Source organism: Erythrolamprus reginae, chromosome 2, assembly GCF_031021105.1.
Source record: "Erythrolamprus reginae isolate rEryReg1 chromosome 2, rEryReg1.hap1, whole genome shotgun sequence".
Classification (NCBI taxonomy): domain Eukaryota; kingdom Metazoa; phylum Chordata; class Lepidosauria; order Squamata; family Dipsadidae; genus Erythrolamprus; species Erythrolamprus reginae.
This window is the reverse complement of record NC_091951.1, coordinates 306778777-306794518: the sequence shown is the minus strand read 5'-3', so window position 1 is coordinate 306794518 and position 15742 is coordinate 306778777. Positions and strand designations below refer to the sequence as shown.

The 15742-nt window shown below is 38.1% G+C and overlaps 1 protein-coding gene across 1 annotated transcript in view; it reads left to right on the top strand.

The window, feature by feature from the left end:
* Positions 1-15742, top strand: part of ADGRV1 (adhesion G protein-coupled receptor V1) — a 265854-nt gene that overhangs the window by 114749 nt on the left and 135363 nt on the right. Inside the window, exons 61-69 of the mRNA XM_070743048.1 lie at positions 91-229; positions 1189-1374; positions 4639-4871; positions 6242-6390; positions 9938-10139; positions 10812-11031; positions 12537-12776; positions 13110-13259; positions 14111-14584. Coding sequence (XP_070599149.1) covers positions 91-229; positions 1189-1374; positions 4639-4871; positions 6242-6390; positions 9938-10139; positions 10812-11031; positions 12537-12776; positions 13110-13259; positions 14111-14584 — 1993 coding nt within the window. The remainder of the gene's footprint in view (positions 1-90; positions 230-1188; positions 1375-4638; positions 4872-6241; positions 6391-9937; positions 10140-10811; positions 11032-12536; positions 12777-13109; positions 13260-14110; positions 14585-15742) is intronic.

Genomic DNA, 15742 nt, shown 5'->3' with positions numbered 1-15742 from the left:
AGAAGAAGAAAACTATGTTGATACCTGGGAATGATATTGGACCAATACTGAGTAATATTTTAAACATGATCATTTCTTTTTGTTTGACAGTCTAGTTCGTGGGCCAGGAATCTTTGGAGAAATCACAATTTCCTGGATTATAACATCACCTGATCAAAAGGAATTTTCTGATGTATCAGGAACTGTCACCATGAGAGATCAGCAGTCTGCTGCTGTTATACTGATTCAGGTATAAATTGTTTTCAGTAGTCAATGCTGACTTGGAGACACAAATACAAATTTAATATTAGGAATGGAGGTCCTTTGTTCCTAATTTTTTGTTTGAAGTTTGTGAACTTTGATCACTACTAACCAAATGTGTTGAGTCTTTCTTTCTTTCTTTCTTTCTTTCTTTCTTTCTTTCTTTCTTTCTTTCTTTCTTATTTATTTATTTATTTATTTATTTATTTATTTATAAATATTTATTTATCTAAGTATTTGTTTAATATTTCTTATTTATTTAAATTTTCGAGCCTAACTTTATTTCACATTTTACTGGTTTTAAGTTGCCTTTGATAAGTTTTTTTGAGAGGTATTTTTCGCTAAAGGCAACCTAGAGAGGAACTCTGAAGTAGCCTGCAGTGCTTCACTCTAACTCAGTAGTTAGACTGAAGCACTGCAGGCTACTTCAGCTAACTTCTAGCTGTAGTTCAGCAGTTCAAATCCCACCACCGGCTGAAGGTTGACTCAGTCTTTCATCCTTCTGAGGTGGGTAAAATAAGGACCCAGATTGTTGGGGGCCATATGCTGATCTGTAAACTGCTTAGAGAGGGCTGTAAAAGCACTATGAAGTGGTATATAAGTCTAAATGCTATTGCTATTTTAAAAAGGAACATAAAATGTTGTTATGCATTTCCTGGTGCAGTGCAGCACTGATAGAGAGTCTTGCTAGCATATTTGTATTAGAAATAGTAACATATCGTCCATAGATGATCGCACTATGTCTGCTGTGACAGTTGGTTTTCTAAGATAGTGAACTTTTTGCTCTATCTTATATTGCCTCATTGTTTAACAGTTTACCTTTCCTTAGAGGACCTTGTTATTCAACTATATAACTTGGCTCAGACTTAATAGCAAATATATGTTATTCCAGGTAGCATTGTGAATATTTCTATATGTTTTTAACTTCATGTGTTCATTCTCATCTAGGCTCTCCATGATGATATCCCAGAAGAAAAGCAGCACTATCAGTTTCAGCTGACTGGTATTAGCAATGGCGGAATCATAGATGAGGCAGCCAAAACAGCAAATATCACAATGGCTGCTAGTGATTTGCCATATGGACAATTCACATTTTCTCAAGGAGTACTGCACACAACAGAAGAAGAAAAATGGGTAGGCAGAGTTTAAATCCTAATTTATTAGAACAGCTTTTCATACATTGTTATTGAAATTCTGTCTTGGAGATTAATGCCAAAGACTATAAGACAATAAGTGTTCCAAACATTTAATTTTACTCTGGGTTTTAATTGTATTCTAATTTTGATATCAATTATTTTCTGTTTAATTAAATTATGTTTACCAGAGAAGTTTCTGAGATATATATTGTTGTGGTTGGCTCTGGCCCAGCTCCTGCCCCAGGGAATGTGGAGGTGGATGCAGGGGAAACCTCAACATGTCATAGGCCTGTTTTATTGCTGACAGAGTCAGGTAGTTCAGTTTCCTCGGATGAAGAAGAAGGTGGGAGTGACTTGAAAGAGGGGGACTTGGCACACAGCTCAGGAAGTCAATCTCCATTATCTTCGGTCGATTCGGATGCGGAAGTCTTGGACCCACGCAGGCGCAGAGTTATGCGAAGAAGAGACCAATTGAGGACATATTACAGGAGATAAGAGAGGCCACCTGTGTTTGGGTGGGGCTCCAGTAATTAATGCTGCTGATATAAATAGCAGCGTGTGGGTTTGGACGTTGTGGAAGATTAGCTGATCGTTGTTCTTCAGGACTGCCTTGCTGTTTCCGGACTTTGTTTGTTGATTTTTCACAACTTTGAAACCAAAGCAGAGCAAAGTGTGTGTTTCACTTCGTGGAAGAAGAAGGGCTATGACGTTTCTTCACAGCTGCAAGCTAAGTACTTAAGGACTGATTAAGGGAATTGTACAGACTATCAGGTTGTTTTGGGATGAGTGCTCTTTGCAATACAAAAAGAGTGCTTAGTTTATTTTGAATTTTGTGATAAAGAACGTTGTTTTGAATTTTCAAACGTGTGTGTCTGAAATTTGTACCCTTGAATTTTCGGGAGGCTCATACCAGAGAGCCCGGCAGAACATATATTAGAGTGGGGGTATTGCATGAGGGGCTCACAAAAGAAAACATGGACGTTTAGTTCTCTAGTAATCTGTGGCCAATGGCCATTTTTTACATATTTAGTATTGGTTTAAAAATACCGGAGAACCGGTAAATACCACCTCTGACTGGCCCCATCCCATCTGTTCTCTGCCTCTCAAATTCCAGCTGATCAGGAGGAAATGGGGATTTTGCAGTAACCTTCCCCTAGAGTGGGAAAGGAATGGAGATTTTACAGTATCCTTCCCCTGATATGCCCACCAATCCATGCCACCACGCCAATCCATGCCACACCCACCAAGTCACGGCCACACAACTGGTAGTAAAAAAAATTGAATCCCCTGGTACTCCAAGTTGCTAAGGACCTGGTTAAAACTATAAAATCTGATTCTTACCAAGAGAGCTTTTGTTTAATACTTTAATATATTTATATACAGTACTCTTCCTTTGCTGAGTATTTCACAGTGGTTTATCTCAAAAACAGCAATGCTTTAAAGCAGCGGTTATGAAATCATGGGTTGCAGCATAGCAGGAGGTTGCAAGTAACTTAGAAGTAGTCACAACAGGTTTTGAAAGATGGTGACATTTAACTTACTTCCCACTTTGCTTTTGTAGACTTGCAGTGGTCATGCAAAGGGAAATCCCTCAGCACTGTAATTGGTGAATGTTTCTCACTTAATGTTGACCTCTAGCTTAGCATGCAGTAGTCATTGGTCCTTTATTATAGCCGAAGACCATAATTCTTCTTGCAGTGGTATTTCTGTCTACAGGAGTGTACTGTTAGAAGAGTTCAGTATTTTTATCTATTATTTTAAAGTTCTAGCCTTTCAAAATGAAAAAAGGAATAAGAAGAAAGCTAATGTTTTATTATTAGTGCCGATAAAAAAATAAGCTTAAGAAAATGAACGATTGTGTATAATTTACTGGGTTCAATATTGGTTTATTGTCTCATATAAATCCCAATGAAATTAAACAAATCTTCCAAAGATAACAATAAGGAGATGGGTTTTCAGTACCCAACATACCCAAAAGATTTAACAATACCCAACTTTACATTTTAATTGCATAGTTAATTGTATCTTTTAAAGTTTTATTGGTTCTTGTTTAAATGAATGGTTTTAATAGAAATTTTGATAGCATATTACATAGATATGTTGTAACAGATTTTCCTGGTTAGCAACTGTAAATTGTTGTTTTTAATTAGGTTGTATTTTTATAATAAGAGAAGTTTCTAAATACAAATTGTCTGCGACATTTAGATTTTTATATAGTTTTATATATATATATATAGTTCTATATAGTTGTTTTCGTAGATTTCGTAGATATAGATTTTTATATGATTCTTATACAGCTTGTTGAAAAATATTATTGCAAGATAATATGTTGTTGTTCTTATTATTTTCTTTGTATGGATGAAAAAGGTTATGCTGTTGCTTAGCACACCATCTAGTGTTCAAAACTGTCCTAATTACTCAACTTATTTTCAGACTCCAATTTCACCAAAAGTTATTGATGTTGGAATTAAATTTCTGAAAGTTGAAATCATTCCTTATTTGGAATCTATTTCAAATCACTGCGTAATATGAATAAATAAAATATGTACTGTGATACCATTTGCATATTTGCAATGTGCATTTCTTCTATTGGCTGAAGATAATTTATTTATTTATTTATGTATTTGTCCAATACACAAATACAAAGGAAGAAAAATAGACATGTAGTAATATATATAATGGAAAAAGTGAACTTAGAGGAGAGGATATATGAAGGAAAGAAAATATATCTGATAAGTGAGAGAAAGGAAAGACAATTGGACAGGGGACGAAAGGCACACCAGTGCACTTATATAGCCCCTTACTGGCCTCTTAGGAACCTGGAGAGGTCAATCATGGAGAGTCTAAGGGAGAAATGCTGGGGGTTAGGGGTTTACAACATACTATAAGAGTTTTACTTAGAGGTGTCAAACTCACATCGTCCTGGTGGCGCCATGTGGCGTATCGGGACTTTTTCCCCCTTTGCTAAACTGGGCATAGGTGTGGCCAGTGTGTGACACATCGGGCCAGCAGGTTGGGAGTTTGACAGCCCTGCTATAGATCAAAGAACAATAAACTGCAACAGTCCAAATGGTATGTTTTTGTACTCTGCTACCAGAGTTAAATCATGTTAGTAGAATTCAATAACATAAATTTTTAAAATGCTTTTCCTGAAGGGGCTTGTACTAGAATCCTTGTGGTCCCTTCCAATTCTAAAATTCTTTAATTCTGTGCTTACCTCATGAAGGTGCATTTCATCTTAGAACACAATTGTCTCCCACAGGCTAACATCACAATTGTCCGTTCTCATGGATTTTACAAGCAAATTCACCTTTTGTATAAGGCGTTGAATGGTACTGCAGTGGAAGGCTCAGACTTTGGTGTGACTTCAGGAGAGCTTATTTTCAAACCCGCTGAAACGGTTAAAACTATTTATGTTGAAATCTACGATGATGATCTTCCAGAAGGTCCTGAGGATTTTTCAATAGTAATTACAAAAGTAGAATTATTGGGAAGGTAAAATATAAAAGCCATCTTATAGAAAAATATTGACCAGAGCCATTAAATACAAAATACCGTGTAGAAAATTCTTGTTTTCATAGTTGATTGTGTGATCAAGATCTAAAATATAATTGAATTTAATATGCACGTACCTTATGTTATAGTTCCACTGCAAATCAGAAATGTAAAAACCAGGTTCATTCTAGTAGCAATAACTTATAATTTGGTGTTATTGCTGAGTCAGCTACGTGTATTCCTCAGGTTATGGTGGTAATAAGGACCAGAATTTCCACCACTAAGTGATGTCATAAAGTGTGATAATGGGACCACAACTCTTAGCAATACCAATAGCAGTAGTCCCATTGCCACTGTAATTGTGACTATGTGAGTTAGTAGGAAGAGATGGGAGTTCCAGGCAAGCAAGTTGGTAGGTTAGAGATGCAGGTTAGAACTATAGTGGTACCTCTACTTAAGAACTTAATTCGTTCCTTGACCAGGTTCTTAAGTAGAAATGTTCTTAAGAAGAAGCATTTTTTCCCATAGGGATCAATGTAAAAGCAAATAATGCGTGCAAACTCATTAGGAAAGAAATAAAAGCTTGGAGTTTGGTTGGGAGGAGGAGGAGGAAGAAGAGGAGAAGGAGTCACTGCTGAAGGAAGAAGGTGAGGTGAGGGGAATAAAAAAAAATCCAAAACCTGGCACGAGGCTGCCTCCCATACACTGCCTCCCATACACTGGCTGCTGCTGCTCCTACCTGCTGCCTCTTCCTTCCCATGCTGAAGGGCTCCCCTCTCCTCTCGCTCACTCACTCACTTTGTAGCTGGCGCCTTTCCTTCGCTGTTTTGACTCCTCGGCTGCACAGAACGAAGGGAGTGTTTCTTTTCTCTGGGCGCTGGCAGAGATTTATTCCCTGTCCAAGCACCCAGAGAAAGGGAAATGCTTTGTTCACTCTGGACTGCCAAAGCCTCCTTAAGCGCCACCAAAAGGCTCCTCTGGCAGCCCAGAAAGCCCAAGATGGTCGGGATTAATGGGGAATTGCAGGAAACTGGCCGAGCCTTCGTGTGGGCTCGGGTTCTTAAGTAGAAAATGGTTCTTAAGAAGAGGCAAAAAAATCTTAAACCCTCGGTGGGGCTATGCTATGGGCAAGCAGAGTGTGGCAGCAGCAGGGGGCGGTTGTAAATCCCTGGCCTGAATATTGATCACATAAATGCAGGACCTCTGCAATGGCCGGAACGTCAAGAAGCATTAAATTCATTGCTTCAGCCCTATCATAATGAGTGAACGTAACTTGAGGACTATCTAATACAATGAAATAAGAGTATATAGGAACATTTAAATATTGCCTTTCTTATTTATTATGTTTTTTTTTAATATACTTTTGCAAGTGGATTTGATTTTACAATGAAAGAAAATGGATTGCAAATTGACCAGCCACCTGAGATAGGAAATGCTTCAGTAATAAGAATCATTATATCAAAAAATGACAATGCAGAAGGCATCATTGAATTTGATCCCTCCTATACAAGTCTTGAAGGTACAGTAGTTCTTACTACATTATTTCATTCATTTATGTTACTTTAAAATATTTCAGGATCCAACAAGAAAAATATTCTGCCCCTGGCTAAAAAATACTAACCGCCTTTCCCTTTGTTTTAGTTAACTTTTACACAACAACAATAATAAAATTGGCTTTTCTTTTCTTTTTCTTGTTTTCTTTTTGTATTTTGATCCATGAATTTAAAAAATGAAGTAAAGAAAACAAACTGTAAAGGAAAAAAAAGTGAGAAGAGGCATAGTGGATGGAAAATAAAAATGAGTAAATAAACAGAATTCACAATTTCCAGTGGAGGGCCTTCCAGTGAAGATGGCCAATTGAACAATCCAGAATGATCCTTCCAGACCAAAGTACTTTCAATTTACAAACATGCAAACTCAATTCCCTAAGTTTATATAATTCCTGGGATAGGGAGAGTCCCTGAACCACCTCACAAGTTCACCATTTCATACAGCAGTGGTTTGCAAGGAGATTCTGAAATGGCACTTTGAAGTAACTGGGCGAGCTGTCCATAAGCTGGGGAGTCGGGCTGCAATCACTTTGTTGTTGGGAAAAAAAATATTCTCATAAAATATACATTCCTTATTTCATGAATTCAATAATTGAGTAGGAGCGTTGGCTTACCTGAATGCCTATTCTCAATTGATTGCGGAATAGTCCAGGAATGGGTTGCTACAGTCTGATCTGCCTAGTTACTGAGTCTGTTTTTCATCCATTCCTCCATGTCTCTCTGCGCATGCCCCTGTTTTCAACGAAGTGATGGCTCAACTTGCAACTAATGTTAGAGACAAAGCAGCTCCAGATCCCACAAGCGTTCTGTAGGACAGGGCTGGACTATCCCTGAACCAACTGAAAATAGGCATTCAAATAAGCCCCTTCTACAGTAAGGTTGCAAAATAGCCCAGGAATGAGATATTATTATTATTATTTATTAGACTTGAATGCCGCCCCTCTCCGAAGACTATCCCTAAGGCGGGGTAGCTGTTAGGACTGGAACCCCCAAGGCTAAGTAGATGTGTTGTAAAATCCTCCTCCTTAAGGAAGCTTCTGCCGAGGCGAAGACATCCAACTTATAATGTCTAATGAAAGGCGAGGGGCTGGCCCAAGTGGCCACCCTATTGATAAATGTGAGAAAGGTATTATTTACTGTCTTGGAAAGATTTCCAGTAGAAAAATACACCAAGTTTAAAGTCAAGATTTGTTGTCAAATGATTTGAATAATGCTTTCTAGTACAGTGGTACCTCAAGATACGAACCCCTCGTCTTACGAACAACTCGAGATACGAACCCGGGGTTCAGAAAAAATTTGCCTCTTCTTACGAACTTTTTTCATGTTACGAACGCCAAACCCGAACTTCCGGGTTCGGCGTTTGGGAGGCTGCTGGGAAGCCCCCCGGCTGTTTTAAAAGGTGACAGCCGGGCGGCGGGGCTTCCCAGCAGCCTCCAAACGCCGAACGCGGAAGTTCGGGTTTGGCATTTGGCTTCGGGAGACGGCTGGGAAGCCGTGCGGCTGTTTTAAAAGGTGACAGCCGGGCTGGGGGGCTTCCCAGAAACCTCCCGAACCCCGAACTTTTGCCGAACTTCCGGGTTCGGGAGGTTGCTGGGAAGCCCCCCAGCCCGGCTGTCACCTTTTAAAACAGCCGCGCGGCTTCCCAGCAGCCTCCCGAAGCCGAATGCCAAACCCGAACTTCCGCGTTCGGCGTTCGGAGGCTGCTGGGAAGCCGCGCGGCTGTTTTAAAAGGTGACAGCCGGGCTGGGGGGGCTTCCCAGCAACCTCCCGAACCCGGAAGTTCGGCAAAAGTTCGGGGTTCGGGAGGCTGCTGGGAAGCCCCCCAGCCCGGCTGTGACCTTTTAAAACAGCCGCACGGCTTCCCAGCAGCCTCCCGAAGCCGAACGCCAAACCCGAACTTCCGCGTTCGGCGTTCGGAGGCTGCTGGGAAGCCGCGCGGCTGTTTTAAAAGGTGACAGCCGGGCTGGGGGGCTTCCCAGCAACCTCCCGAACCCGGAAGTTCGGCAAAAGTTCGGGGTTCGGGAGGCTGCTGGGAAGCCCCCCAGCCCGGCTGTCACCTTTTAAAACAGCCGCGCGGCTTCCCAGCAGCCTCCCGAAGCCGAACGCCAAACCCGAACTTCCGCGTTCGGCGTTCGGAGGCTGCTGGGAAGCCCCGCCGCCCGGCTGTCACCTTTTAAAACAGCCTGGGGGCTTCTTGGCGGCCTCCCGAACGCCGAACCCGGAAGTTCGGGTTTGGCGTTCGGCGTTCGGGAGGTCGCTGAGAAGCCCCCAGGCTGTTTTAAAAGGTGACAGCCGGGCAGCAGCGGTTTTTTTGCGGGGGTTTTTTTGGTTGCACGGATTAATTGATTTTACATTGTTTCCTATGGGAAACAATGTTTCGTCTTACGAACCTTTCGTCTTACGAACCTCCCCCTGGAACCAATTAGGTTCGTAAGACAAGGTATGACTGTACTTTTAAATGTGCTTACATAACTACGAAGTGAAATAAAATGTTCTTTCTGTATCACATTTCTGTTTCCCTTTTCCTTTTTCATAGCAGTGTGTTATAGAGGGATAATTGGCAGGCAGGCAGAAACAAAGGGAGGGAGGTAGAGAGGAAAGGAAGGAAGGAAGGAAGGACTACCAATGCTTCCTGCCAATTTCCCATGGGAAACTCCGTGGGGAACCAGAATGGTTCTGTGTGACTACATTTTCTGGCCAGTTTCAGTTTTTGTTATTTCTAGTTCTGCATTTTCCATTTTCTAAACTAACATATATATTACATAGCTTTTGTATTTCTTTACTATGGACCTGCCTATAAATAAGGCAGTCCTTCTAAGCACAAAATCTGGCAAAGGAAGTAATAGGCCTAAGTATGTTCGTTCATTTATTTCGTCAAGTACGTATTTGATATCCATGTAATGTATGGGGGGGGGGGGAACCTTCATATATAATTCAAGAACATAAAAATGTTTTAATATACTTAAGAGCATTGACTTCATACACTGCTCAAAAAATAAAGGGAACACTTAAACAACACAATATAACTCCAAGTAAATCAAACTTGTGTGAAATCAAACTGTCCACTTAGGAAGCAACACTAATTGACAATCAATTTCACATGCTGTTGTGCGCATTCAACTTTGTACAGAACAAAGTATTCAATGAGAACATTTTATTCATTCAGATCTAGGATGTGTTATTTGAGTGTTCCCTTTATTTTTTGAGCAGTATATATACTAGACATATAAAAGAAACAGAAGCTATCAGATTTAAAGGGTAAACATAATTTCAACAATTATAATTGTATCCCAGTGATTATATTTGTAGATAACTTTTGACACAGGCTGGACATCTAGCTTTATAAACTTGAGTAAATAACAAGGCATTTATGTACAATTTATATAATCATGGCTTTTTATACAGCTATAATTTACATTCTTTTAAAACCAAGCTTCCTGGCACTTAGAAGCTTACTTAAAAGTTGGAAGCTTCCATAAGACTTTGTAATGCATCCTGTATTTTGTTTTGTTTCAGTGGAAGAAGATGTTGGTTGGATAATGATTTCAGTATTTCGAAGATTGGGCAATTATGGTTTTGTGACAGCAGATTTCATATCTAAAAGTATTTCAGCTCTTCCTGGTGGGATTGATTATAGTATTACAAATAATTCAGTCATTTTTCATCATGGCCAAATACAGAGTTTTATAAGCGTTTTAATAATAAATGATGAAGAAAGGTAAAGTTCATTTTCTTGTTTTTCATTCACTACCCTAAGATTATTCAATAATTACATTTCACAGTCAATGGTATCCCTAACCAGATCAGCAAAATTTGATAGACAATATTGGTCACAATATTATGTATAAGAGCCATGGTGGCTCAGTGGTTAGATTACAGTAATGCAGGGTGACTCGCTGCTCACTCCAGGGGTTCTATTCTGAAAAGCTCAAGGTTGACTCAGCCTTCCATCCTTCCAAGGTCAATAAAATGAAGACCCAATTATTGGGGGCAATATGCTGACTCTGTAAACTGCTTAGAGAGTACTGTAAAGAACTATGAATCAATATATAGGTCTATGTGCTATTGCTATAAATATAGTTAATAAGAGTGGCCATAAAACTAGGTTGTCTTATTTTAAAAATTAAATTTAAAAAATGGCATTTCATTGCTTACCTTATTTTTCCAGGACAGATGTTTAAATTAAAATTTACATATTTTTTCTAAAAGGTGTTATTATCAATTACTTCTTTTTATCCTAATCTGTAACTTTAAATACTTCATGTATAATATTAATAGATTTTATGAATATAAGCTGTAAAATTACTGTATATTCATATTTCAGTGATATATGGGATAGCGTAACTGTGTTTGGTGACAACATTCATTTTATTCTTTGGTTTCTGATTAGAGAAAATGCTGAGCAGTTTGAAATCCAGCTAATAGGTGCCAGTGGGGGAGCGATTCTGGGACTTCACCTGGTGACCCATATAACTATTGCTAAAAGTGACTCTTCACATGGGATTGTCCGTTTCCTCAATGAAAGCCAAATCATTCTTCTCAACCCTAATGTCTCATTAACACTGTCCTTAGTACTTGAAAGAACTGGAGAATTGATAGGGGAGTCTCAGGTATGTCTAATCTCTCTTTCTTTTTGTTTCCTTCTCTTAACTCCTAATTAATTCGTGTCTATTTACTTTTAAAAAAACTTTTGTTTTTTATACTCTCTTTAGGATTTTATATTCTTTACTTGTTTTCTAAAACCCGAATCAATTGAAGTTATAGTCTGGCCACCACTGATTTGGATAAGATTTAAGGGAAAATTTCCAATTTCAGTTACAGAAAAGAATTGGTTCTTCTGATCCCTACTTACCTTCATATGGATTCAGGGACAACCTGCTCTCAACAACCTGTACCTCTAAATGGACTAAGAATAATTTAACCTCCAATTTTATTACATACGTGTGTTACCCATAGGAAAAAAGTGTGATATTTTTAATTTCTCAAGTATTAATAAAGCAAGTTAATAATAAATAGTCAGAAATATATGCTAATATATTCTTAGAAAGGAAAGAGATGAAAGTAATTTCAATTTGATAAGATTCCACTCCCCATCCAAGCTCTAAATTATTATTTTTAATATTTATATCTCACTTTTATTATTTACTAAATTCATAGATCTATTGTAATGTTGCTTCCTCACATTGCTTAAATGTTAATAATTTTGGAAATTTGTAACCTTATAAAAATATTTATGCATGGAGAAATGAATTGCATTTTAATTGATTTTGTATGTATAGATAAACTCTTGAATTTTTGTATAAGAGCCAGCAAAATTTCTTGACCTGAAAATAAGTGCCTGATGTCTAATGTAGAGAAATGCAGTTTTAAATGAATGTTTGTGGATTTCAGGCTTGCTTAGAACTAATGTATTTAGATTATTAGTTACTCTTCATTTTATGCCCTATTGCCAGATGAATAACAATGTTTTTATACAGAATGACCTTGCATAACCTTATCAGTGGTGGGTTCTACATACCTTCCCCACTGATTCGGATTGCGACCAAAGTGCATGTTTTGCACACGCAAGTTAAAAAAAAATGGCAGCTCCCACAGTCTGGCACCGACTGGTCTGGTTCTATGGTGTCATCGGTGGGTTGCTACCGATTCAGGCAAATCGGTCAGAGCCCATCTCTGAACTTTATTACTTGTAATGATTTACCTTGTAAAAGAGAATCAGTTCCTTTCTTCCTAACATTATGCTTTTAACCAGAATTTACCTGACATAATTATTCTCTTCACTTTTATGAAGGTTATTTTGGATTTTGCTTATCTTTTAAAAATTGCTAATTGATAAGATTTTCAAAAATTTTTACACATTTACATAGTGTTTCATTTTTGACAATACAGATGGATCATCAATTAATTAAAATATAAATACATTAGTTAATTTCTGTAATCTAAAGTGGGTTAACCATTTAGCAGATTAATTTAACAAATGGGCATATTTTCTCTGGGAATGCCCACAAAAGATCGTCTTTGTGTATTGCACATTAATTAATATGTACTAAGAATATTTTCTTATGCTCTAGCACTTTTATCAACAATGCTTTCTTAAAATATATGTCATCTGCAGATCAATTGGGACATTTTAGGACCTAATTCAGAGGTAATTTTACCTCCTCTGAATAGTGACATTGGTGACCCAGTAAATGGATCCTTTTATTTCACGGACGCAGAAGGTGGCTTGCGACATATCACCTTGAAAATTTATCCTCATGAAGAAGTTGAAGTTCAAGAGACCTTCATTATAAGGTTGCATGCTATCAGGGGAGAAACAGAATTAGATCCCAAGGCTGCCAATATAACAGTAAAAGTAAATGATTTTATTAATAATAATAATAGTAGTAGTACTCTTTTGATGTTTACTGTTGCTTCTTTTATTTCTTTATTACTCTTTACAGCATCTTTTTATGAATGCTACAACATTTAATCATAAATGAGGTTATATCTTTTGTCATATAAAAAATACTTTTGAAAAAAATTGAACTTTTTTTACACAGAGGGCACTAAAAATCATTGAACTTATAATAACAAGAACCATTACAGCACAGCATTTAAAAAGAAAGCATATAATTAAAGTACTCGAATGTTCAGTATATCACTAATTAGGAAACCCAAGTATAACCATTATGTTTTCTTAACCTAGATTTTAAAGTTTGGTGATCCCAATGGGATAGTGCAGTTTGTTGCTGAATCCTTATCTCCAAAGATTTTTGAGGAACCATCAGCATCTGAAGGTCCACTGAATATTGTGCTTTCCATAAAGCGAATCCAAGGCGTTATGGGGAACATCACGGTATTTGACTTTGGTACTTAGTTGTTTGTCCAATATAATTTAATTATGAGTGGAGAATTAAATCAATGGGAGATAGAGATAGATAAATAATAGATGATAGACAGACAGACGAGTCCGTGTGGTGTAATAGTGAACGTATTGGACTAGGAGAAGGTGCCACTTATTCCTAGTCCTAGACTTGGAACATATCAACCCATTTGGGCCAAAGAATTATAATAATATAGATTAATTTTATATGTTTTTATACAATAAGTAGATAGATATATAGATGGTAGGAAGTAGAAAAATATATCTATATAGAGAGTGGTAATTTATTTTATTTATTTATTTATTAGATTTGTATGCCTCCCCTCTCCGTAGACTCGGGGCGGCTAACAACAGTAATAAACAGCATGTAACAAATCTAATGTTTAAAATAATTTAAAAACCCTTATTAAAACCAAACATACACACAAACATACCATGCATAAATTGTATAGGCCTAGGGGGAAAAGGGTAATTCAGTTCACCCATGTTTACCTATGCACATACAATATATTCAAGCATATGACATAGAGAAAACTATATGGTAGGCCATCTATGTTACATTTCTGAACTTCGTGAATATTTTGTTTTTAAGTATTTTTTTTCCTAGTAAATTGTTTTCAAAGGGATGTTTGTATGAACAATAAAATTTAGGAATTAATAATGATTTTGGAGTTTCAGAGGAAATGAAAGTATGCTTGTTTGTTCTGAGAATATTGTTTTCAGATTGCAAAATCTGAACTATAAAATCTAAGCTATATAAAATTTCATTTCATTGGGACTTTAATATATTGACCAATATGTTTCTATTAATTTAATTTTTATAGATTTACTGGAAATTAAGCAGTGATTCTGATACTACAAATGATTTTATAACTATGAGAGGTTCTGTTGTGATTCCTGATCTACAAAGGACTTCGAACATTGTGATTTCCTTGTTGCCTGATGATGTTCCTGAAATAGATGAGCATTATGAGGTGCAGCTTACTTCAGTGGAAGGAGGAGCTGATTTAGATCCGGAGAAAAGCATTTCCAGATTCATGGTAGTTGCAAATGATGACCCATATGGAGTATTTGCCTTGTATGGTGAAAAACAGTCAGTACAAGTAGAGAAAGATTTCAGCCGGCATATTCAGATTAATATTTCTCGGCATGCAGGGACTTTTGCAGACGTAATGGTAGAGTACCAAATTTCATCTTTCAATGAAGAAAAAGTAATCACACCAGCCAACAGAGTGGGAACACTAATCGTTAAAGCAGGCTTCAGTTATGGATTGAAAACAGTGCCAATATACACCCAGGTCTGTTATTTCCCTCCCCACTGAAAGATCCTTTTAAATTATTATTGTAGTGTTTTGTAATCATTTCCCCTTTTTGCTCTTTTTCTTTTTTTGTTTGTAGATGTGTTTGTGTTAATGTTTGTTTATGTATTTTTATATACAGTGATCCCTCGATTTTCGCGATCTCGTTCTTCGCGAAACGCTATATCGCGATTTTCCCACCCGATGACGTCACTCTCTTCCTCCCTTTCTCATCTTTCTTTCTCTCTCTCTTTCTCTATCTTGCTTCTTCCTCTCTCACACTCTCTTCCTCCCTCTCTCATCTCTTTCTTTCCTTCTCTCTCTTTCTCTATCTCTCCCCCTCTTGCTGGCGGGCGGCGGGCGGGCGAGCGAAGGTTCCTTCGGCCGCCCAGCAGCTGATCTGCTCGCGGCAGCAGCGAGGAGCCGAATCGGGGTTTCCCCTTTGCATGGGCGGCGGGGAAACCCCGATCTTCGTCTGCTCGCTGCTGCTGCGCTGCCGAGCAGATCAGCTGCTGGGCGGACGCAGCAGCAGCGAGCAGACAAAGATCGGGGTTTCCCCACCGCCCACGCAAAGGGGAAACCCCGATCTTCGTCTGCTCGCTGCTGCTGCGCTGCCGAGCAGATCAGCTGCTGGGCGGCCGAAGGAACCTTCCCTGGGTCTTCCCCGCCGCCCACGCAAACTCCACCATGTGCGCATGCGCGGCCATGAAAAAGGGCGCGCATGCGCAGATGGTGTTTTTACTTCCGCAACCCTACATCGTGAAAAATCGATTATCGCGAGGGGTCTTGGAACAGAACCCTCGCGATAATCGAGGGATCACTGTATATTTTCAATGTTTAAATTTCAATAAAAATTACTTTAAAAATTAAAAAAACAAAAACTATTTTATTAGCTATATTTTTTATTAAGTCTTGGTTTTAATTTAGAAAAGCAGAACATTCCTATTTTAAGATACATGAAGGAAAATGCACAGTAGTGACTGAATGTTTCGGCACATGCCATGTTCTTTGGAAGCTGCTTTTCAAGGTTGAAAAATGTATCTCAAAACTATTTCCCACAGTCCCTAACAGATATACTGTATATATATATAAGAATGTGGCTAGATTGCATTTCCTTAGCCTATCTAAATAATAAAGCTTAAACAAGATCGTAAGAGA